This window comes from Maylandia zebra, linkage group LG6 (assembly GCF_041146795.1).
Source record: "Maylandia zebra isolate NMK-2024a linkage group LG6, Mzebra_GT3a, whole genome shotgun sequence".
NCBI lineage: Eukaryota > Metazoa > Chordata > Actinopteri > Cichliformes > Cichlidae > Maylandia > Maylandia zebra.
The window spans coordinates 25,074,874-25,099,636 of NC_135172.1; the positions used below are offsets into that span (position 1 = coordinate 25,074,874).

Here is a 24,763-nt window from a genome sequence, read left to right on the forward strand (position 1 = left end):
CACGCGTGGGGAGATGAACACTGCGCACAGACAGCATCGATCTCCGGCCAGTGATACACAAGTAGTTGTTTTTATAACATCAGGGTATTATTTATGACGCCCCCTCATGCGCCAAAGCAGATACAATACAATAAATGTTGACGACTTTTGACACATTTAAAAGGACATCTTCTCCGTCTCGAGGCCAGGCGCTTCCTGTTAATCTTCTGACTCTCACTTATCTCCTGGAGCAAACTGTCCCTTAGGCAGACACAATTTTGCAGTCACAAGCTTTTGCAAACTATTATTTGAGCTCTTACCTAAACATGAGTCTAACTACTGTTTGTGTGTGTGTGTATGTGTGTGTCTCGACCTCCAACGCACTCAGCCTCACCCCGCCCGTTGACGCTTCTGGCCTTTTACCAGACAGAAGCTCTCTGTGATAGGTGTAATAATCTTAACTAAGAACATATGTAATCTATTGAATAAATGCTTTGATGAAATGATAATTAATGTAATGGTAATGATGGTTATGAATAGTAGCAGTAAAATATTGCCCTGATCTCCACAACGGTGTTTACAGTGACTGCAAGGATAACCACACTACTGGTTGAAGAACTTATTTACTATGACCCTGGGGTCCGTTCTTCGTACCTCGCTAAGTAAGTTAGCTGGATTTGATTGTTGACGATTTCGCGTGATCCTGGATCGTTCGGTTCCCCGAAGCTCATCCGGGACTTGCTGTCATAGCAACAGATCCGTAAGCGTAAACCTGCTCGGGAGCAGGTTTACTTTATGTAAACAGGATTAGATCGCGGCCACTCAGGTATGTCCGCTTCATGTATACGAAAGCAACAGCGATATTTTACCACTGTTTTACCAAAAATAAATATTATCAATGTAACTAAAGATAATGCAGTACTTGATCCTTTTATTGATGTCACACAGATACATACAGGTCATTTCCTAAAAAAGGGAAATGTACTATTAATCATTCTATTTCATGTATTTGATTATTTCAGATGTAATTCATATTCTAGAGTAGTAATTGTAAATTACTTCGTGTAATCAAGATGAGAGACCACGGCTATAAAAGCGAAGGTGGATTTGGGAAGCCTGTCGCAGCCATGTCCTGTCCGTTTACGCGAGCCACCCATTGCGGAAGGTGCAAGATTGATAAGGAGAGTCCTCAGAATTCAGCGTATATTGCGGGACAGACAGGATCCTTTAGCTCAGCGCGACAGTGTGCTCATAGAGAGATATCGATCTTCCCGTGAGGGTATTATTTACTTAACCAACTTGTTGACGAGGGGGTGCAGGACCACCACCTGTCTTTTTTTGCTCTGCCCTTTTCTTGGTTGCTGTTATAAACAAACAGATTATTTCAGGGTCTCTTTTCAAGAGACTAAAAGCAATATAAGTGATAAATATTACCATTCTGTAGAATATTCTTATATTTCACTTTTACTTGTTCCCATGTTCTAGTGGCTCCACAACAACAAATGAATGAATAACTCACACCTCTCTCTGGTTATCTCAAAAGACTCTTTATTGGTTCAGTCACAGACACCTGTTTGTTGCATCTGTATTGGACAGTATAAAAACACATGATAAAGAAAATATACAACAGATGTATAGCACCAGGTTCTTCAACAAACAAAGGGCTGATGGTTATTTATCAAATGACAGAGACTTGCCCACCTCCTTTATGTTGAAACGGCAACCATAGTGACATGCATACAACGGTAGTCGGGCACAACACACCCTAAAGGGTGAAGTTTTTGACCTACAGCTGGACACCTTGGATCTGCCGGTCTCTGGACAGATGGCAGAAAAACAATGACATTGATCCAAGATTAGTGTTACCCCATCAACTCTCAGGCCTAGTCCTAGCTGAGCTCCTGTGGAGGTCGGCGTCCCTTGCTGCAACTTAAGAAAATAACAGAAAATCCAGGGAAACAGTGACAACTCAACATTTAAAAAGTAAATAATGCTATTACGTGTAAGAGGAAAAAAAAAAAAATTCTTATATTTTTGTTTCTCTGATGAGACCAACGCAGGTGGGCAAACATAGTTTGTATAGCAGAATCCTTTAAGATCACATTACATGGCTATGGAAACAACTGAAGTAACATCCCAGGCCACTGGTACTCATGTACATCCATTCGTCTGTCAGCAATAAAATAATTACTACATACTGATAAATCATCTGGATTTGTATTGCACCAAACAGATTCTAGTTTTACAGTAAGGGGGGGGGGGGGAGTGGTAGTGGGAGATGGGATGTGCAAAATATGGGAGGAGGAATCTGCGTAGTGGGATTAATCTCAAATATAGAGCCCCTTTCAGACGTGCACTCTTCGCCTTTGATCTGACAGCATGAAAACACGTAGGTTTCATGTGCGAAGGAAGACCCCGGTCACTCTTCTGTGAAAGCCACGACGGCAAAGCTTTTACTAATGTTGAACTTGCAACATTAGTGTATCAACTTCTACACTGCATGCGTCGCATTGCAACTTAAAAGGAACTTGCGAGATTAGGACAGCGACCGTATCGCGTGGACCTGCGAGTTGTTGAGCTCTCAAGTGAAAGACCTGAACAGAAATACCAGGTACACAATGAGATTTTATCTCGCCAACTCTGTTTCGAAACAACAGCAAACATCTCTCTGAGCCTGTGCAGGAGAGGCAGGGTACAGCTCTCTCAGCAGGATACATGCAGTAATGGGTGCGTTCCACTTCCCACGTAGGCAAGTCTGAGTGATGTAAATTGCATCAGCAGATGGTGTGCAAGACATCTGCATGCCTGCCAATTTGCAGTGATGGCATAGACTTGCCCGCTGAGATGCTGCAGTTTACAAACAACATGTGCAGAAAGTAACAGGAAATGCTACTCGTCAGTGGTGTCTGCAGCTACTTATACGTGCAACGCACACGCTTAAGAAAAATACCCTGTTCATAGTGACAACAGCAGAAATTAATAGTTAAACAGCTGGTCAGGGAAAACTCATTTTTCCCCAGTAACTGGTGGTTGCCAACCTGTCTCTAGGATCGTGCCTAAATCTATGAGACAAACGCCCACACCCTCTTCACAGCTCAGTTTTTCAGATGATTTTGTGGTCCCAGTCGTCAGTTTCACATCATACTGAATAAAACGTAAAAATTCTAGTCATTCAAAGTTGGGAGGTCACTGGCTAAATATTTGTGAACAACAAGCGCAAAAAAAAAAAAAAGAAAAAAAAAATATCACAGATTAAATACGAGTAAATTGTGAGAAACAATGTAAAAGCACCCTACGTCTGACTGACAGGATGTCAGCACTTTAACGAAAAGCCAGCGGTGCATATATCACGTCTGAAAGGGGCTCAATAGTGCAAAAAGTCGATCTGACAGCAACATACAGTATATGCTTTGGGTGAAAATAATACGTTCTTAGAAAGATAACTGAATAAAAACAAGAAAGATCCCACAAACCATGAAATTAACCAGAAGCTATGTTCTACAACTGCATAATGCCATTTCTGTCACTTCACAGACACCTCTGCATTTTGTGGGGAATTGACAACTGAAAATGCTCTTGAAAAAGAACTCATGACATCAAATATTTGGTTTTAGTACAGGCCAATTAGTGCATTTCAAGACACACTCTTACAGCTGTGGCCTTTTCACAGATAGCTACTGGAGTTAAGATTGGGTGTTAAGTGAACTGAAAGATTCCTTCATTAAAAGCCTGTTTTGGCTACTTGTTTGCGACAGCAGTAGAGAAAACAAAAGGCTCGGATTAAGAGAAAGTTTCAAATCAAATTCCAATATACTTTAAGCAAACCTAAAATACAAAAGCAAATATTAAATTACAAATTAAACATTCAAAACAGTGCCAAAGTACGAGTCACTATAAATAAAATAAGTGGGGGTTTTAGAGCTGGCATTGTGGCTTAAAGTAGTAAAAATTATGATAAATGTCAGGTTAAGATATACAGTAAGGGCTCATTTCCGAGAAGAAGTGTTGGTCTTAGTATCAGTAAAGGTACATTTTTAGGGAGATGGCAGTCGAGCTTTCATTCCTCTATGACCACTCTGACAGGGTTCACGGTATAAGCACTCTTTCCATTAAAACTCTGAAGTAACTATTATATTGATCTACTATACACCTTCAGAAAGACAAAGGCAAGATGACAAAATGTACATACATATCCATGGATAAAAATAGTGCAACATCAAGCTTTTAAGTTAGACTGCTACATAGCTGCTGATTGTAAGACTGAACCATACTGAGATGGCCAGTCTACGTGGTCAGCACAAAGTCCAAAGGCACCACGTTAAACCACAGTCCCTTTCCCAGGAAGAGGAGGCCTCATGCTTCAGTTAGCTTTCTGTCAGGAAAAGATAAAAGAACAAACGTTTATTGGGTAACTTTTGCATGGGCAAAGTCAATGCCTTCAATTCAAAGAAAAGAAAGAAAAGTAGTTACCAAGGACAAAGTCACGCCATCTCGGCCCAGTCAGGCCCCTCATTCGCGATTGTCTCAAGATTTTCGCTGGTGGTGGTTGTGGTGGTTCAGTAGACGCAACCCTGGGACTCTTGAATTTTCTTTTCTGCCTCCCTGCTGGCTTTGCTTCCTGCTCCTGGACTGATTTTGATGCAGAATCTGCCAACTCTTTCGAGGCAGTCCTCCTATTAATGCTCCTTTTTCTTTCAGTTTTCACAGCTTTAACGAATCTTACCAGTTGCCTGTCCTGTTCTGCAAAGAGGTATGCAGAAGGTGACCCTTCCAGTGTCACAGTACAAGAGTCCCACTCTTCCTCAGCCGATTCGCTATCAGGAGAGTTGATCTTCCTTAGAAACACCCGGCATTCTTTCAGCGTTTCAGGACCCCAGGCTTTGGAGCAAAGGTTCTGCTCTTTGTGTACATCCACGAGTTCCCGAGTTTGGCTAACCGAAGAGGCGGCAGAACCGTTTTCCAAACCAACAGAGTGCCGATCGTTTGTGGATGTGTATAATGCTTTACGTTTAGATTGTAGTCCAGTTACTATACGTTCATTTCTACAACATGATACTGCTTTTATGTTTCTCCTGTCCCTAGCCCCATTTTGCCACCTATCCCTTTCTTTCCGGGTTAGAAAACGTGTCCTTGCTCTAACCAGAGTGGCTTGATATATACTAAATGCTTTGCCTCTCAACGGCTGGACTTGGCGAGTGCGCTTGCTTGCAATGCTTAAAGTAAAAAGTTGTCGTCTGTGTGTTGACACAGCTGCTTTGTTTCTCTTCCTCAGCCGTCTCTGAGCCTTCTGATGCTGTAAAGGGCTTTTTGGCACCATTTTGGCAAACTTCTTGATGTGTTTGCGGAGTCGCTCTGCCTGAGGACTGTGGCAAACACTTTTTGCATTAGCAGAACGAGGGAAGTGCATAAGTTCGTAACGATTACGGGAGCTTGCCTTCTTGACAATGGCCAGAGATTGTGTCTCGGTGGTCTCCATAAACCAGGAGCAGATCTGCTGCATGCTACAGGACCTTGGTTTGTTGGGCGAACAGTCAAACAGTGTTCGGACCACAGAGGAATGATTTGAATTCTTGGCAAATAAACTGCTGTCTTTAGTGCCTAGTTTAGAATCGAGGGCCAATTCTTTTTCTTGGTTGTCCACAGCGTCTGAGACCCAAGTGTCAGAGATGACTCTTATTCGTCTGGCGAGCTCCTGGTTCATTGTCTTTTCCTCAGCTGATGCTGCCCACCACCTTAATGTCTCTTTAGACCTAAAGATCGAATCAACAGATACCCCTGCCAATCTGCTTACGTCTAGAGAAACGCCCTTCTTCTGTGGTCCACATGACTTTCTCTTCTCACCTGAAGTTTCGAAACTACTTTGCTGCTCATCCTGTCTCCTTTCACTGTTTGCCTTGTTTAAAAGAAGTTGTTTAGAGCGTCGTACCAGCGCATTGCTGCGGCTGTATGATGTAGAGGTGGCAACAGCATGCAAAAAGTGTATTGATGGCTTTCTCACTCTCTTGGAGTGTCGTACTACAGGCTGATTGGGGAGTTCATCTTTACTACCATCCTCTGTTTCTTTCCCTTCTTCTTTTTGACCCCTTTTGCTCATTAACTGATGACTGATTGTCCTGGGCTCTTTGGCAGACATGAAGTCTTGTAGAAGTACTTTCCTAGGAGCCAGCATTTCAGGAGACTGCCTATTCTCTTTATTGATTTGAATTTTACGTTGACGAGGTGACACTGTGGTCACTGTGACTGAGATTCCAGAGATTTTAACCTTTGCAGGTCTACCTGGTTTCCTTGAGCGAACAGAATCATCATGCTTTTGACATTTGATGTTACTGCCAGATTGAGGAGCAGGCCTTTTCGCTGGTCTGACAAAATCCAACTCCTCTGAGGTTGTTTTAATACTACCTGAGCTGGTCTTAGAGTTGTGCAATAGATTTACGGCTCGCCAAGCGTCATGAAATTCTGTTTGCAGCTGGTCAAAGCCTTCTGACACCAATCGTTTGTTTCTCCTCGAACGGCCATATACGACTGTTATCTTGAGGTTTTTAGTTGTATTCTCCTCAATATTAGGTGCCAACTGACATTTACCATTTACCATTTTAACATTTTTAGGTTCGGAATCCAAAGTCTTCTGCTTACGGGGTCGGCCAATTGGCCTTTTTGCTTTTTGCTCCAGCTGTGGTCCCAGTTTCTTCGGACGCCCAGGACGCCTTTTTGGTGGAGTGGTTTCATGAAAAGAAGTCGAGTTACCTGATAATCCCTGGCTGTCAGCTCCAGCTACGCGCTTAGTTGGAGTACCTTCACCTGATCCTCTGGAAGCATCTTTAGGTGATGAGGAAGGGGACCTGGGCAAAGAAGGAGACTTGCGTGGTGAAGAACCGTACTTGGGTGTTGAGGAACCAGATTTGGCGGGTGACAAAGCACACTTGGGTGTTGAAGAACCAGACTTGGATGGTGAATTAGCAGACCTGCGTGTTAAGGAAGCAGATTTGCTTGGTGAGGAAGAGGACTTCGATACTGAAGAATCAGACTTGTATGGTGAATAAAGAGACTTGGGTGTTGAGGAACCAGATTTGGCAGGTGACAAATCACACTTGGGTGTTGAAGAACCAGACCTGCGTGTTGAGGAAACAGACTTGGCTGGTGATGAAGGAGACTTGGGTGTTGAGGAACCAGATTTGGCAGGTGAAGAAGCAGACCTGCGTGTTGAGGAACCAGACTTGGCTGGTGAAGAAGATGACTTGGTTGGGGAACAAGAAGACCGTATGCATGAGGCAGAAGATTTTAGTGGTGAGACAACTGATTTTACTTGTGATATTGCAGGCTTTTTGCTCTGGATTGTGTGCTTCTGAAGTGTCCCTGACCATGAAGACTCTTCACAGGGATCAAAATGTTCTGTTTGTGAGCCAGAACCAGAGCCTGCTGATTTGAGACTGTATTTAACTCCCTCTTTATCCTTTACTGGTGATACAAACATAAGTTTAATTGGACTAGTGTACTGGACTTGGGAATTTTTAAGACTCTCAAGACAAGTATCAGAATTTATAGGGACATCCATATTTGATGAGTCCTGTACTCTTTTTGATGATGCTGATCGTAACCGTCCTAAGAGAGGGACAACACTGTCACTACTATTGTTCTCTTTGCCTGAGCGATGTTTTTTAGGACTTTGGTCTTTCGCAGTCACAATCTGTGGAGTGACCTGGCTTTGACTTTTCACTTCCATGTGAGATAGTTCATGTCCTTTTTCTGCTGACTGAAAGGCAAGCTTCCCTGTGTTCACACATGAGGACAAAGAAACGTCATTTCTGGATTCTACGTTGGCATCCTTAGCATCTGGATCTTTTGATGACATATGATTGGTGCTAGATGAAGCCTTGTCCTTTTGTGCTTTCTGATTGAAGATAGGTTCAGAGAAACACGCAACAAAGAACATACGTCTGGGCTCTGTGACATAGGAGGAGAACCGCGGTGGAGGGACTATATTTCTCCTTGATCTTCTTGCACCCTCAGAAATGTTAAGCAGATGACACACTCTCCCTTTAATAGCACAAGCTTTCCTTTTACCTGATCTTTCAGCCTCAGTGGTTTCACTTGATGGGGATCCCTTGTGGCTTTTGTCATTTGTAGAACTGCAACCCTCACCACCTTCTTTGCAGGACAAAACACACTGTTTAGCTGAGCTTGTAGCCACTGTATTCACCTGTTTTTGTACACTTGAACTTTGTTGGTCATTGTTGTTCTGTATCTCAGGGGTGCATTTAGGTTTTTCAACATTCTGGCGATGACGGGATCTAGTAACGGGTGACTTGGATTCTTTGTCTTGGCGACTAAACAGCTCACTCAAGCTGTAATCACTGGGACTGCTTGTGCGAAGCACTGTGGTGATGATCTCAGTGACATGGGCATCAGCACGAAAAGGCAGGTTGTAGCTGGTTGAGGGAGATAACGGCTGCTCCTTTTCAGAAACATAGATAGCCGTAGAAACCAGAGTAGGGTCCTTGTCTAGAGGTGTTATTGTCTCCAGTTTCTCACTAAAACGATCCATGACATCCTGCAGTGAAGTCCCACTTGGATTCTTATCAGCCTGACTTCTTTCAGCGATCTTACTTTCAGCATCTTCTGTAGTTGCATTGACATCTGAGGCTTCGTAGCTTGCAGTTACAAAACTCTGTACCATGAGATTAACATCCTCCTCTTGGTGAAGCAGAGAGGGTGGGTTTTCATCACATTTCTTACCGAAATCTGATGGGATTGGGGAAAGAGGGGGAGGAGAGGGACTCTGCTCTCTCTTCAGAACAGGACAAGGAGGGTCTCCATCTCCTACCTCTCCATCTGTTGTTTTCTTGATTTGGAAGCTGCGTTTCTCACAACATATGGAAGAGGACAAGCATAAATTAGAAGAGGGTGTGCAAGGCGAATGGAACGATGCAGGAGAGGCTGCAACAAGACTCTGACACGAAGTGCAATGCAGCTTCTTGGAACATAAAACAGTGTCCCTTTCGTTCCTGAGCATCTCTTTTTCATGGCAAGCATACTTGAGGATTTGGTAGATTAAGGATTGGTGAGCTGGGCAGAGAGAACTCAGAACATCATCCAATGTGGAACATTGACCAAACTTAGTCCCTCGCTGTTGCTGACCTGCCTTGTCTTCTGTGAAAGATGGCACCGGGGAGCTAGAGGTAAAAGGTAAAAACTGGAGTTAGAATGTTTTACTCACAAAGTTTCAAATGAGAAAAAAAAAAAAAAAAAGAGCATGCACACAAAATAATGAAGACTAAAAATTTCAGCAGCAAGCACATTTAAGTTGCATTTGTTCCATAACAGCACTGCCTGAAAGTTTGTCATTTCTGACTTCCATATATTTTATAGATGAGACTGGAGTTCGTGCTGGTTGCAAGACTGCACCCGCATTATTAGAGTTAATGTAAAAATGTGATATGCAGCTTAAGATGTAGGCAACATATTGTGATGAAATGATGGTAATGTATCCTTACAGAAATCAATGTTTGAAATAAGCTTAAGAAGAAAAAAAGTTACACAGTAAATTTTTTTGGCAGTAGACTTGCTAGCCATCAATAATGAACTAAAATGAACTCTGAATGGTACAAAACTTTCAGCTTAAATAATAACATTTGGAAAAAAAAAAAAGTGGAATGTAGCTTGTAGTGCAAGATGTTTTTGTGGTTTATTACACCAGGAAAACGATATTGTAAATGCAGCCTATTTAGCAGCGTTTGCCGTGTAGTTTTTCCCCCAAATGCACTTTCATTTTTGGAGTGCCACTATAATGTTGATGTATTGCAGAAGGAAGTGACATGATGCATTTCTCTACATTGTGTGAATGTGTGTGTGAATGGGTGGATGACAGGTTGTGTAAAGCGCTTTGGGGTCCTTAGGAACTAGAAAAGTGCTATACAAATACAGGCCATTTACCATTTTACCATTTACTGGATTCTAGCCCTTGTAAAAAGTTGTAAAACCTTTGATCTGCAGTACAACTCTCTGATAACTGTAAAGCAAACCATTATTCTAGAAAAAAAATAACAACAGGCGATTGATTAAAGAACTGTTTTATTGATTAGTTGCTGAAGGCAAATGATAACATTCTGCTAACAGCAGAAGGAATGATTGAAGAAACGCTCAACTTAACTTTTTTTTTTTTTTAAACCAACAGCACTTTCATCAACAAACCAACAGTTCAAAAAGCCCTCTAATTTTCATAACAGCCAGCAGGTCCAAGAAGTAAGATATTTAATTATAGAATCAAGTAACTGATTTAATATCAACCTATTTTCAAGTTTTTACTTTTTCTCTCCAGCAATTTAAGTACTGTTTGCGGCCAAACCATGTCAGGTTTCAAGAGGCCAGGTTTAAGTGTTATATTCTGTAGTGTTGAGTCAAGTTTCCACTGCAGGAACTTTTCACTGAAGGAACCAGGGTACAATTACAATTCTGGGGTGTACCTCCAAGAGAGTCCTTGCTCAGGAGGTAGAACAGCAACTTTGGTGGTGGGGTTCAAGCTAAACTTTTCTGACCGACTTGTTAAATAATTTCTTCCAACTACTGGGCAGTTTGCTGTATTGTTGTGTTTAATTTAAAAGCGGTGGTGGTGGGTCTCGAACAGCCATTGCTGTTTCATACATGAGCAGTTTACAGCAATTTCATGTTCTTTGTCTTGTTTGACAGGTTGCTAATTTTCAAAAATAGTGCTTATTCAACATTTAACCTAACAGCATTGAGCCCCACTTGAAGCTTTTCTGGGCAGGAATATCTACCCTCACAAATTAGTCCTACAACTGGAACATATACAAAGGTGTATATGTTGCAAAACCACCTGCCCATCTCCGCCTAGTTTCTGCGGTGGAAACTTTCCAAGTACTTTAGGTGTTACAGAGGCTATATTGTTGAGTTTGTTATGACAAATTATTCTTTAAAATCATTAAAATAATTTAATAGTAACAAAATCACTAAACAATCACAATAGTCAGCAGTATAATTTCTGGACTAAATAAATTATATGAGCTAACATTTAAAAGCATTCATGCAATTGTAGCAATACACATTTCACAATGCATCAAAGTGCCCCGTTACAAATCAAGAACTACCACAATATTTAAAAAAATAAAAAAATAAATCACAGTTCTGAAGCGCAATCAATAAATAAATATGCCATAACAACACAAAACAAGTTTCTAGAAAAAAACAATTTTGTTTTATAAATCATAGTGCAATAATTGATTTATGCATAAATAGCAGAATTACGTTGCCTCAAAGATTTGCCAGCAGTTCAATCAAAAATTAAAAAGCCCTAATCTCAAAGCCCAAGTGTGTTCCCAGAATTAGCTGCAATTAAACAAATACAATGATGTCCTTTTTCAATTTCTCAGGGCGTGTTCGGAGTCATTTTGATATAAATAGTAGATAACTCCCAAAATAGAGACATGCTGTGCTGAGCTGTCGCCATAGAGACCGGCACCATGTACCGCAATAAGAACAGACATTCAGACGTGGAGACAACATTTGCACAGCTGGAGGAATTACAAAGGTTGAAATGCCACAATTTTGTGACTGAAGAACTTTTAAAAACCGACATTAATAACAAAAAAAAAAAAAATAATAAAAATCTGTAAATGCCGCAAGACAGAATTTCAACCTTAAAGGAAAAAAAAAGAAAAAAAAAAAAAAAGATTTTACACGCCACATGGCTAGTTTTTTTTAAAAGTTTAAGTGTTGTTGATAGCAGTGAATTTACATTTCGCTGTTTCTTGAGAGATAAAGAACTCATACAGATTTTAAGCTTGATTTGAAACCTAACACTGGGCTATAGGCAGAGAATGTTCAGAGGTATATATGGCAACAGGTTAAAGACGGTGAGAGAGAGGGGGGGGGGCTGACATTGCAGCAAATCCAAAGTAAAGCAGCTTTGTGTGGGTAACCCTGAAATGCTGCTTTGGTAGTAGCACTGTTAATGGAAAAATGCCCATTCTAGAGGCAGACATGAGTGTAGACGAAACTTTTAGCATTTTTACAGACGCAGACAAAGAAGCCTTAAAAGCCTGACACTGAATAGCTGCGTGGTCGCCGTTTAAACATTTCACTAAAAACCTAAACTACCGAAACCTCCAGTAGCTGACACAGTCGACCATCTATAACATTAAGACTACCCATAAAACAAATATTAATATTAGGCTTAACGGTATTACTGTTAAAACGTTAACTGAAATGAGTTTTTCTTGTAGCTACGCATCCATGTGCCAGGAAAACAGTCCCGTAAAAGTTAAGCAGCGGTCATGGTATGAGGTTTGCAGTAATACAGCTACAGTAGCAGAATTAGTAAATATCTGTGATAATAAAAGAACATCTTTCACAAACGGTACAAATACACAATAATATACAGTTCCCAAGCTTATCAGTGCACATTTAAAACATGCTGCACGTTTGCATTCCAACTACACTCAATACAGTGTTTAGATTAGCTTGTACAGAATGAAAGGAAATATGTGGACACAAAATGGCTTTTTTAAGCTAATCTCTTGTACAAAAACTCATAATCAAGATGTAGCCACCACAGCATATATACTGTACAAGCTCCCTGTTTGTAGAGGTCTCTAACAATAGAAATGAGTTTTTAAATAGTTTTAATGGCTCTAAGTCACTTGAAAAGCCTAGGTATACATACCCAGAGAGATAGAAAGCTGCAAATCACAATCATCAATGCTCCATTACCAAGGAGCTTTAAGAATTGAATTAAACCTGAATAACCTAATAACCTAACAGCTAACAAATATGACAGTCACACTTTATTTTTCAGCCTTAAAAGGTCTGCAACTGTGTTTCTCATACTTGAGTCTTGAGCAATCTTTTTGGGCAGCCATCATTGTTTGTTTTTCCTCCTTGAGAAAAGGATGTACAACACAGTACAACTACCCTGAAGGTAAAATAATTTGATTCTATATCACCAACAGATTCTCGTTTTAAAAAAGCCTTTGTTTTTAATTCTGTTGATCAATCGTGGTAGTAAAAATTACTAAGTGATCTAATGTTAAACTATGAATATGTTACATTTTGTTGAACATTAACTTATCGATGATTTAATTAGATGTAATCACATACTGGTATCTTAATAACCAAGCCACGAAACTCCACAGCAGTCCCAAACGGAAAAAAACAAACAAACAAAAAATAGAAAAACAGTATTCTGACAATAGTACAGTGAAACGAAAGGAGATGGTGAATTAAGAGGTTCAGTACCTCAGGCTCTGATCCGAATTCATTTACCACGTTGATCTATCCATAAACAAAGTAAACGATCTAAATCATTCGTCTAGATCAAGATGAGCAGGACTTCTACCTGAATAAAACAGTACTGTTTATGGCTGCTTTAACCAAAGGACTCAGAACGAAGCAGGAGAAATACAGCTTTAAGTATGACTATCACATCACAGACAGAGTTAAAAGACCTGAATATTAATATCAGTGTAGTTTGTAAAGGCATGTGTTGTGTTTTAACAAGTGTCTCCAGAAAACATTTATCTTGTAGGAGGTGATGTGTTCAAGTGTTGAGGTGTTTTTGAGGCGTTTGTGGTCTAGAACCTCTTTGCGTCAGCAGCTGAGGCAAGACTCCCTGAGTTAGTGGAACTGGTCGTGCTACCAGAACCAGACGAGTGAGAACTGGACAAACAGAAGTTGGCAGATTTCTTCTTAGGTGGGTTCTTCAGTGTTCCAGTACGCTCTTTCACTTTGTATTCTAGTGTGCTATGGGGCACCCCATAAACCCCCTGGGCTTTAGACACACTCATGCGACCAGCCATCACCATGGTGATGGCCTCCTCCATCAGTTCGTGGTCATACTGGCGGTACCTCCCACGCTTCTTTCTAGGTTGCTTGTCTTTATCCCGGCAACCTGCCCCATCTTCTGACTCATCCAGTGAGGATCCACGTGGTCCCAGGCGATGAGGTGACTGGCTGGCACTGCCTGGACATCCTTGTGCCAAGAGTGGAGGTCTGAGTTTGAAGAGAGATGAAGGTCTGGCAGCTGCTGTTGATGAACTGGCAGTACCTTCGCTTGATGAGGTACGTTGATGTAGGTTTTCAGCTATGCTGCAATTCTCAGCTGACACTGACCTTTTGTGGTCAGACGCACAACGAACCTGAGGAATACGCAGGGGTGTGGGTGGCTCCAGACTGGGGGTGGGGCTTGGAGGGGGCTGGAGAGCATCCCTGAGCTGGGGAAAACAGTGAGGGAGGGTCTTCTGTAAACTACCCGGCTGATAAAAGGCAAGAACAGATGAAGGGAAACTAAAGTCCCCATGCTCCTCGACAGCACCTCCAATTTCTGCTCGCTCTGCCCATGCTGCCACTTTCTGCAAAACAAGGCGTGCTTCGCCACCCAGCATTGTTGACATCACATTGCATGATGTCACTTCATCCCTGATATCTCTGCTTCCTGCTTTAAGCTGATGCAGCACTCCCAGCCTCCCTTCAGCCCAGCCATCCAGACCCTGTCTCAGGGTTTGAAGGGGTATTCCATAAAGCAACGCAGCCCGCTGCTCCTGCAGCCTTCCTGATCGTATATCCTTCAAGGCCTTGGACAGCAATCCCTCAGACAGCTCCCAGCTCCTCTCAGTGTATTCCTTCTGCCTGCACTGCCTCCTAGGGATGTGAGGACCAAACAGCAGGGTCAGGATGGAGGTGATGGAGGTGGTTTGATTTGTGGCATAGGGGACAAGGGGGTGCAGAGCGAGGGGTCCACTCCTTTATGCCTTGTGTTGGTAACATCACTGCGACTGTTAGTTTCATGTCTGTATGTTCTCAGTCTGTTTGTGGGCCCTCACACGCACGCACACACACTAGCCTCTTCACGTCCAGGTGGGACAGTCTGTGAATGGCTGGGGTTACTTTGGTGCTCACATAAAACCCCTGTAGTTTTGGGATATCCAGTGAAAGTCCTACATGCTTGAAGATTGGATAATCAAACTCATCATTAATGTATTAGTAAAAACGGACGTAAAATGGTTGTGAAGTACTGAAATGCTCTCCTCATTATACAATCCTGAGCTGCTGGCAAATGTTATAATACGGCCATTGCTGTGACGTTACCGCTCAAGAGATAAAAGAGTAAACCCCATAGAACCACAACACCAAACACAAGCTAGCTCCTCACAATTTATTACAATTACTTGAACCAAAGCACTGCTAAAACAGGAATGTGTATATTTCAGGCTGAACAGGTGCTATTTAGCTGAGCAGTGAGCATGACAGTAATAAACACAGTGCTCATGCTAACCTCTTAATCTTTGGCATGCTATATAGCTGTTGTTGTACCACACTCTGAAATGTGGATTTGCTGCAAACCAAAGTGATTTTTCTAGTCATAGGATATGGGCCATAGTTATGTAAACGGCATTCTTGTTTTTGTGAAGAAGACCCAGATTTAACTAAGAGTAGGGATAAGTCAATAGGCCAGACACATTAAAATGCAGTCAGAGAACTACAAAAACTTACCCTGATCCCCTGTGATTCTCTGATGATGACGAAGTTGTTGAGCAGGCAGAGTTCCGGTTGGAGAGGTCCAGCACACCATCTGTTACAAGACAAGTGGTCAGAGTCTGAGTGCCAGTTGTTTGGTTCCTTCAGGAGGATGCCCATGTTACAGTCAGACATAACATTAAATTTTATATGCGTGCACTAAATGCGTTCTCTACCTTCGATCGTGTTCTCCTCCTGAGTTCGGTTCACTGTGAGGTCCAGAGGGGCGTCAGATGCTTCGGACGCGTCAGACAAGGGTGATGAGGTCCTTGTGACACCATTTGTATTGGTGTGGAGCAGGCACTTGGATGCATACTCCTTAGCAAATGTGGTTATCATCTTCTTCATCAGCTCCTGAGCAATCTGAGGTATGTTGGAATCACTGCTCAGGTGCACATCTAACAGGAGGAGAAAGAAAAAAAATACAATTAAAATCACTGGTTTCAATTTTAACATGCATTATTTAAAGGACTAGAAAACTGATCTGAAAAACTGATCTAGAAAACAGTGTTTAAACAGCGTTTTTAATGAGATATTGAAATTAAATCCACTGTAACAAAAAATGTCTTCTGATGTTACCACACTAGAAACAAGTCTCAAAAGCATCCTAAATCTTTGGGAACACTTAGTGGGTCATGAATAGCAGAGATTTGACATGCCAATTACACCACAGTAACCGCAATGTGTATTAGGTCAATAATGTAATTCAGTTCATTGTGTACATCAGTAGACAGGAACTGTGAGATACTCCTCTCTGGTTATTCCCCACATTAATATTTATGTCAACTTTGGCAGCTGTTTTCAGTATAGGAGCTCTTAGTATATTAACAGTTCTACATAACAACGAGGTTGTCCAAATCCACCTGACTCACCTTTCTTGTGGAACACAGCTTGGAGGAACTTGTGTGCTGATTGGGTGCTCTCAGAGATGGTTGGGGCCCGACAAGGTGAGTAATCAGAGGGGGAGGAGAGGGGCGACGTGGCTGCAGGTGCTTGATCCTAGAGAGGATGATAAAGAGGAAAAAGAAGAAGATACAGAGACAGAAAGGTGATTACTTATTTAGAATTATTTTTTACTCTAGGGTGCAGAGAAAAGAAAGACAACCTCTCTGAGGCTTATCAAAACTAAAGTCCTTACACTAGATTTGTCCAGGAGCACGTTGCAGAAAGAGCACGGAGAGCAGTTTGATTCTGGAGACCAGTCATCTACCTCTTCCGGTTCACAGTCTGAAAGACACAATATCGCATAACCATGTATTACAGTACTGCTGATGGATCAAACCAAAACTGACAACAGGCAGCAGGGGTTTCTATTCTGTTTCCTTATACCAGCCACTTCAAATGCTGCTGACACAATACTAATCTCATTATGAGCCACGCTATCATATATAGACAATACACACGGAAGAATGACTAGAGTTTTTCCATAAGTGGCATCTAAAAATCAATTAGCTGCTAATGTTGATTTCAATAGAATGGTTTTGATTAACAGTTTATCATGCTTGTCTTTTTTATAACCAGTTAAAGTGACCGTCACTCCTGCCTCAATGAACTCTACATAACTGTTTAACACCCCCCTTTTTTAAGGCGACAAAATACACTGAACAAGAACTGCTTTTACAGCTACTCTCAACCAGAACGTTTGTTGCAGTAGCTCATCTATTGCAGATCAGTGCCTGTAAAATGACAAATGTGACCCTGAACACAAACTGTGTGAAGCCCACAATCAGTTTGATTTAATTCCAACTAATACTGTAGAAGGTGTAGTGAATCGTGTGAATGCGGACAGCAGAGGTGGGTAGTAACGAGTTACATTTACTCCGTACCTTTTTTGCACAATACTTTTTACTTTTACTTGAGTACATTTGTGAAGAAGAAACTGTACTTTTACTCCACTACATTTGCAAAATTCGACTCGTTACTTTTTAAAAAATACTTAGTTTAACACATTAGATAACATTCCGCCAGTGGAGTTTCCAGTAAATTTTTTACCAATCAGATGTGGCCATGCAGTCACATGACCAGTTTGAAACTGTGGCGGGCAGAGCGGCCCGAGCGTTTCAAAGTAGCGGACACACGGAAAGAAGAAACACATGAAAACATGGCAGAGCCAACTGTCTACGCTAGAGCTGAAGAGGGTGAACACCCTTGGCCTCATATACAAAGAATGTTTTGCTTAAAAGCAATACAATATATATATATATATATATATATATATATATATATATATATATATATATTGCACGAACGTGATAATTATATTGTATGAACATGATAATTATGTATACTGTAATAACGTGATATTATATTGTTCAAACGTGAAAGGTATATTGCACTAACATGAAAAGTATATTGTTAGAACAATAAACTTTTCAGGTTATAACGTGATATAGCTGTATTTTTCTTTTGCCTGGGTGGCAGCTCTACGCTTACGTACTCGGATGAGCTTGCCACAGTTCTACAAGTTGTGCCTCCATCTCGTGTCCATATCAAACGCTGCTCCGCCTTTTCACTTTCATTTCTGTGTTTGTGCATGCGCAGTTTGAGAGGGTGCGTTGAGGGGCAACAGGATTTCAAACAGGTTTGATGTTCTTGCGACCATACGATTGATGATTGGGAGCTGGTCGTGAGATCTTAATTGCTTTTCGTTACCCCATGTATACTACACGATGCACAACACACGGTTAAGGCGAAACTCGGGCCGATCCCCAAAACGGTTGCGCGACTGAAAAATCGGCTCAAAATGGGCCAAAAAAATTTGCACAGTGTATGCCCAGCTTTTGAAAGCTAGCTTCATCCGTCTCCCTCCCCTGTGGTTGGAAGGGGCGGGTTTTTATCTTTTTGCAGCCAGACTGAGGTGTTTGCCTTCTCAAGACAGCCATGGAGAGATTAGAGGCTACATCGTAGCTCCAGTCACGGCTTCCATCACTGTCTTTCTCGTCTTTCCCAGAGTAACAGCCAAACAGGAGGATCTAATGGCTAGCACTGCTTAGCCTTGCACGCGTTCTTATTTTAAACTTAATCTGGAATTCATTGCAAAGTGTTTGTGCGGGATATGAATGACAAGATTTTGTTTTTCAACAAGAGTTGGTAAAAAAACATCTCCAGTGTGATCAAATTTTCTTGCCAAACATCCGCAGCTTGGCAGTGTATACAGCACTATAATGACCAGAGCTAATTCTTTTGAAAACCATACATCATACAGGTCTCAACTTCATCAGACATAACCTAGACACAGAGCTGGATGATGCCAGTACAAACAGCGGCCTAACCGACGAAGATGATGGATCCATGGGGGCAGGAAAGCCAGAAGCAGGGGAGCTGGAGAGGTACCTTTCATGTCCATTCACTGGAGGTGTGGATCTATTGCATGGCTTTCCTCACATTAAGAAGCTGTCAATCAAAATCAATACAGCTCTTCCTGCATCTGGAGCTTGTGAAGGACTTCTCAGTCATGCAGGACTCCTGTTCATTGCTTAATAGTTACAGCTTCACAGAAAGAACCTTGAGAGCAAACTGCTGCTGAAGCTTAACCATCACTTCACTGAGTGAAGAAATGGCACATTTTTGCTAAATATCCAGAAAATGCACACCCATACAACTTATGGTAAACTGAGCTGCCTTGTATGTACATATGTTGAAGATGCCTCGTTCTAATGTTTTCTCTGAGGCTGCTGTGCCATTTGGAGCAAAAATGAATATAAAGTTTACAGCATATCTTGTCACTGGAAATTGTTTGCACTGTTTATATATTTATATTATTTACTGTAGGTATTGGTGAAAAAAGCTTTATGTTGTGAAAAACTGAAATCAGAATTGTGCCTTATTTTGTTGATGTTTTTACATATATTCCTTTTGAAAATACTAAAATTTGTATATTTATTTATTTTTGTTTGTCTGATAACATTTATTTATAAAATAAACCGGACATTTCAAACAGTTACTACTTGAGTAGTCTTTTCACCAAGTACTTTTTTACTCTTACTTGAGTAACTTTTTTGACGACTACTTTTCACTTTTACTTGAGTAATAATATTTTAAAGTAATGCTACTCTTACTTGAGTACAATTTTTGGATACTCTACCCACCTCTGGCAGACAGACACATGATGCCTTATCATGGTATATGCACAACTCACCTCTTGTCTGATTAGATGACATAGCATTAAAAAGAATACTGAAAATATAATTTTCCAACCTTATACATTGAGCTGTAAATGTATAACAGAATAAAATGTCCTATAAATTATATATTTTATATTATCTGCATATGACCCATTACCCCAAATTGTTTTAGATACATTTTAAGTAACCATCTTGCTCTAATCCAAGTGTATATTACATGAATACATCACTGATTGAAGAAGTGATTAAAATCAGACTTTAGATATGATGCTGCATTAAATGTAAATGCCTACAGTTGCCAGTAATTTTACTGTTGCCAATAGTGTGCTGCACGCTTGTATTTAAAAAGCGGCATCAGCTGCCACTGCATTTGACTTTTTGAGCTAAAATGTTTCTGAGGTTGGATGTACCTACACCCATCAGCAGTTTACTTCATATCATGGAAAGCCTTGCTATGATTTTCTTAAAGGTACATGTAATATCAGTTTTCCAGAATAATTTTAGACCGATGCCTAAAATACTATGAATTAAAGTGTAAAGGATATTTTGGTACTTTGAAGGCACAATTTATATGAATTAAGTATATTTTAATTTCATATTGTTAGTACCGTATTTTTTTGGACCATAAAGCGCATTAAGCGAAACAAGCATTAGCATTTATCCTCCAGCTTCACTGTTTATGTTATGCTAACATAGCTATGTTGCTAGCGATCACATAGCACAGCATTATATACCAGCTAGTCCAACTTCAGTAACCCTACAAAAGTCACTGCTGTTTACTTTTCTGTCTTCATTTATGTTGGAAGTGATAGCAGAGCTGTATGTTTATATTTTTCACAAATCACTCACTCAAAACGTGGTATACCATGTTTAGGTGGAAACTAGCGAGCTAACTTCCTGCTAACTTCTAACTCCATTAAATTTAAGAAATTCTGTTTTCATGGATACCTGGATGTTAAACTTAATTGTCACACCTGGTAAAGCAGCAACGCTGCTCATTTTATTAAAGATGAAAGAATTTAGACAGTTTGTAACTCTCAGTGATGCCGCAGTGTTCGTTTGACTTTGAGACCTGAAGCAGACGCAGCTTTGGACCCAGATTACTCCGCGAGGCCCTTGACTACGGTACCCGTAATCCTCCGACAATACATCAAGCGGTGCGACTTCGTAGCTAAAGTTGTACTAAAAGATTTTTTGTCAGATTTTTGAGCGCTGTGTACCACATAAAATTGGTTCAAGGTCAGTAAGCACAACCGGAATTAATAATTAAGGCACACTGAGGATCTTTGAGAAAATTAAAGGATTTTAAGTATGCCTTATAGTGTGGAAAATAAATTATTAAGGGTGGCAGTAAAAAAAATGTTGCACAGTGGTGTTGCGCTGTCTTATCATTCATTTAAGATAGATTTTTTTCCCACCCTGATCTTGTCTCAAATGAATGCCTCACTGAACAAATCATCCACCCAGCCAGGAGTCTATCACGTCATCTGACTAGGTTCCAGTGTAGCCTAACTCAAACTCCAGATGACACTGCAGACTTCAATGAGATCCCAGACAGTGTCAAGCAAGCTGTATGTTTTGGCTGCTGGTGTCCACAGAGTGCTAGAGGGATGTGAAGGCATGATCGAAGCTAATAAAGGCATCAGAGAGACAGAAAGTAAGACTTTCTTTAGTTTTTTCAGGGATCTACCAAATTCTGGTGTTTTAGGTTAGATTTATTTGACTTCCAGGTTCGATATTGTGCTCCTTCCTGATATAAGTACAAAGGGTAGTGGCACCATGGGTATGTTTTATGGTGTAACTGCTTGCTTTATATACTGCAAATATTTTGTGAAGACCTTTGTTCTTGTGAGGCTGACATACTGGTGGTGCCTTGGAGCACACCGTAAAGAGTGACGGAAGTTTCCAGGGCGTGGGGGCTTTTGTGACGCTGAGGTTGTTATGTGACTGCAGAATTTTAGCAGGTGAGAAATGGGTCACACATAAACACATGGCAAAGGCAAAGAAGATTAAATTTCAGCTGATACATTACAGTTTACTCAACATGGTTTTGGGAGCTTTGGAGACTCTACTTTTCAGCATACTGTACAGTCATCTGACACAGAAATGGACTCTATCTCCTCAGGGCTCAGTTTTAGGCTTTTGAAAATCTAGTCCCTGATTACTCCTACCACAGCTTTAGGTCTAACAAAATATTGAAATTAGAATACCAGAAAATATTTAGACTTGCCTCTAGGATCAGTGAAACTGTATCATAATTTGTTAACAATGGTTGTTAAATAATCTAATAATGCAATCTGCTGTGCTTTCTCTCGAGGTAGCATAGAGCATATATATGTAAAATTATGAGTTAAAGAGGAAGTGGACTGCTTTTAAATGAGCAGGAAAAGAATCGTTTTTGCTATTTTTGAGTCCTACTTAAAAACAATATACGGTTAAAATTACAGTCAAATGGGAAGTACAAGTATGAATCATACTGAATACGTAGTTTCTGATTCAACTACTTAAATAACGTAATGAATACCAATCAATAGCTAAGTAAATCCCACAACAAATGCTAATCTTTTTTGGTTTAAAAGCCTTAATATTGGTGACACAATTTTGAGGTCTGATATTATAAGAATAGATATGGGACAGCGTTGGGAAGACAAAAGGCATGGCAAGAATAATGATTTGTTTGTTTGGCAATATCATCGCTTATGCTGAAAATAAATGTACAGTCCTCTTATAGTCACAAGCCAATGGTAAAGAGCATATACAACCAACAACCCACCATGAAATAAATTGAGGTCTCTCGGCAGCGGGCCATAAATTCCCTCCAGAATGCTTTCAAACCCTGCAAGACAAAAATGGGAGCAATCCATCAGTGCTGATACGAACAAGTGCATGGTTTAGGGCTCCAAGATCTGAGAAAAATCTGCTCTCAAAACTGTTTACTATGTTGTCATTTTCAGGAAGACAGAACAATTTAGATGTTTACAATGAACTCTTTATAAACCTTGAAAAACACACATACATGATTACATGTAGGATGCCATTGTCACAACAGTTTAGATCAGAGGTGTCAAACATGCAGTGTGAATATTACCGTGAAGTTGTTATTACTCCCATTTAAAATTTCCTGGTGTGGTGTTAACAGCATTATTTCACAGGAATTAAAATGTAACTGTAGATACAGGCAATTTCTTTAAATCACAAAAACAAATGTAAAGGTTTATTTTGTGCCTTTTTAACTGTGATACATACAATACCAGACGATGCAAAGAACATCGAGAAATGCTGAAACTACATCAATCATCATATTTGCAAAATGACCAAAATAATTTGATGTCTGACAAAATTTTACGGGAGTCTTCTATATTTTGGGTGATGTCAGTTTTTTGCTTTGTTTAAAAAAATAAAATAAAAAAAAAGATCGAGTTTTTTTGTGACCAAATGGACAGTGGTCTTATAAATCCGGCCGACTTGAGACCGGACTGGACCGTATATGGTTCATTAGCTAAAACGAGTTTGACACCCCTTGTTTAGACGTTATACACAGTAGGAAACTGACTTACGAATAGGTGCGCCAGCCTTATGCTAACATCACCAGCTGCTGTAGCATTAAAAACTACGTTCAAATTAGAAGAGAGCCCGAGAAAAACCGTTACCGGACACCACTGAAATGAATGCTTTCCTGGCATTGCACTGACATTAGCTTACTTAACGTAACAACAACATCCTCCCGAAATAACAACAGCTTTTAGCTAAGCACTGCTATAGCATAGCCATCGAACAATAAACAATTATTACTGTATGTTACTAATATAACTGATTGTGTTATGGTACACCGATAGATAAAATTACATATCTTGGTTGGGCATATGCATTATATCTTATTGGTTACAATCCAATTTAAGACATAAATGAAACGACCCAAGAAAGCGCTAACGCCGGCGAAGGGCTAGCAAGCGCAGACAAAAGGAGCTAGCTAAGCAGCTGTCTTGGCTTAACTGAACACTAAAAGCAGCCACATCAGTAGCTGCTAGTTAGCTAGGAACCAACACAGCTCGGGTAGCGATCCCTCTGTTGCCGGACAAAACCATTCACTACATGTTTTATTTTTTTACAAAATACTAAACTGCATATGAACCATACCGACGCAGTGTATCAATTTGTAACGCCAAGAATCAAGTTCCCGCCGAAACAACTTCTTTTCTGCCATGCATCTACACTGCAGCGTCGTCATTCTTCGTCCTCTGCCCCTCTTTCTCCCCTGTTTGCGTTACAGCCGCTGTGTATTGTAACCGCTGCGGTGCATTTGTCGCCGCTACCCGATCCGTACCTGAAACCCAATCCGACCACGCATGCGCGAACCTTACCTCACTTCCTCTCTTTGCCAACATTTCCTGGAGCACGATTAAAAAAACAAAATTTAAAAATGACCGTTGTTGTAACGCAAACAAATTACCAACATGATCAGTGCAAGCAGACTAGATGATTCATAGAATTATGAAATTACTAACGGCAAATTTATATATGAAAGACTCTGTCCCAACCCTTTACGATCCAAGGTTTCCACTGTATCCATGCAGCCTACTGTGGAGGTCACAAAATATGGCGCTCCAGAGCGGCTGCAGCCAGACCCTTCTCAACATTTTCTGAAGAGTTGGTTCCCTTTCTTCCTGAGTATTTTGCAGAAAGCATAGGAAACCAACAACTTCCCAGTACAATGCATCAAGGTTTGACCAGGTTGATTCCAAAGCCTAATAAGGAACTATTAATATTGATAATTGGAGACCAACTAGCTTATTAAATAACGATTATAAAGCATTTGCTCTAATTTTAGCTAGTAGACTTAAGATGGTTCTTGACTCGGTTATTGATGAAACACAATCTGGCTTCCTGCCCAAAAGACACATAACTATATCAGATTGGTTTTAGATATTCTGGATTATTCTGACCTAATAAATAGCAATGGATTCATATTATTTTTAGAATTCCACAAGGCCTTCAATACAGTGGAGCATGAATTTATATTTCAAGCTCGAGATAAATATGGTTTTGGTACTTACTTCTCTTCAGTGATTATACAATAACAGTAACAACAGTATTAAATTAACAAATGGTACTTCACCCAGATTTAACATAGAAAG

The 24,763-nt window shown here is 40.5% G+C and overlaps 1 protein-coding gene across 2 annotated transcripts; it reads right to left on the reverse strand.

Annotated features, from left to right (window-relative positions):
• Positions 1-1,510: 1,510 nt before the first annotated feature.
• lcorl (ligand dependent nuclear receptor corepressor-like) lies at positions 1,511-23,957 on the reverse strand. 2 transcript variants are annotated; one of them, XM_004564323.4, is made up of 8 exons: positions 23,766-23,957; positions 22,402-22,464; positions 16,643-16,731; positions 16,377-16,503; positions 15,681-15,902; positions 15,481-15,559; positions 4,450-9,149; positions 1,511-4,351 (listed from the first exon to the last, which is right to left on the reverse strand). In XM_004564323.4, exons 1-8 carry the CDS (start codon positions 23,854-23,856, stop codon positions 4,344-4,346), a joined length of 5,379 nt encoding a protein of 1,792 aa, XP_004564380.3. In that variant the 5' UTR covers positions 23,857-23,957; the 3' UTR covers positions 1,511-4,343. The 2 variants fall into 2 exon arrangements, with proteins under 2 accessions (XP_004564380.3, XP_004564381.3); XM_004564324.4 differs by lacking the exons at positions 1,511-4,351; positions 4,450-9,149 and adding an exon at positions 10,031-14,628.
• Between the last annotated feature and the right edge of the window lie 806 nt (positions 23,958-24,763).

Bases quoted from the DNA above. Each gene is read 5' to 3' on its own strand.
- lcorl (XM_004564323.4), bottom strand. From the start codon at position 23,856: ATGACGACGCTGCAGTGTAGATGCATGGCAGAAAAGAAGTTGTTTCGG. The intron at 22,465-23,765 runs GTATGGTTCATA...TTTGTCTTGCAG, and splicing joins CAAATTGATACACTGCGTCG to GGTTTGAAAGCATTCTGGAG. The intron at 16,504-16,642 runs GTAAGGACTTTA...CATCCTCTCTAG, and splicing joins TGCTCCTGGACAAATCTAGT to GATCAAGCACCTGCAGCCAC.